At 35.6% G+C, this 675-nt stretch overlaps 1 protein-coding gene across 1 annotated transcript in view; it reads left to right on the top strand.

The window, feature by feature from the left end:
• The window catches only part of LOC119592179, a gene marked incomplete in the record, with an annotated part of 12,907 nt that overhangs the window by 5,863 nt on the left and 6,369 nt on the right, over nucleotides 1-675 (top strand). The window contains 1 exon segment of the mRNA XM_037941009.1: nucleotides 214-488. Within this exon segment, the coding sequence (XP_037796937.1) occupies nucleotides 330-488 (159 nt within the window).

Here is a 675-nt window from a genome sequence, read left to right as displayed (position 1 = left end):
GAAAACTGATTCGCCCATTGTTTTTTCGAATCATCCACGATTTCGAAACAGCTTCGCCCAAAAGAACCTTTGAACACCACATCTTCTTTCGGTGTTGCTTACTCGTTGGGTTCGTGTTGTGGTTCAGATTACATTGTGTTAGTAAGTATGATAAGATAATTTGACATAAAAAAAGAACATTTACTAGCAGTAATATCATTTTTTCCCCTTCAGATTGTTTTTCTGAACTGAAATGATCAAACCAAGATGAGAAGGCTAGCAACTTGCAACTTGGCAACAAGACCTCCGATTGCAAAGGATTTGTTGGATATTGGAAAGGACATTTCAAGATGTATTTTTTGGCGTTTAATCGAAGAGACGACGCGGCGAGGATGAAGATTACTGTAGAACCGATAGTGTTCATGTACAATATTGCATACACTGTGCAGTTAAGTTTGCAACAAGATTTCATATTTGCACGTTTGTGCAATGAACACTACTCTGCGCAGGTAAGAGCGATAATTGGATAATTAGCAAAAGTAATTGTATATGGGAGAACTGTATTTTAGAAGTTAATAATTATCATAAATTCTAATGAATGAGTGTTTTTTCAGACAAAGAATAACGGTTAACAGACAGAATGTAAGACACTCATCCAATGCATATCTTCGTAAATTGATCTTAAAAATCTAGTGT

Source organism: Penaeus monodon, chromosome 29, assembly GCF_015228065.2.
Source record: "Penaeus monodon isolate SGIC_2016 chromosome 29, NSTDA_Pmon_1, whole genome shotgun sequence".
NCBI classification, from domain to species: domain Eukaryota; kingdom Metazoa; phylum Arthropoda; class Malacostraca; order Decapoda; family Penaeidae; genus Penaeus; species Penaeus monodon.
Note: the sequence above shows the minus strand (reverse complement) of the source record. Positions and strands in the feature narration are given on the sequence as shown.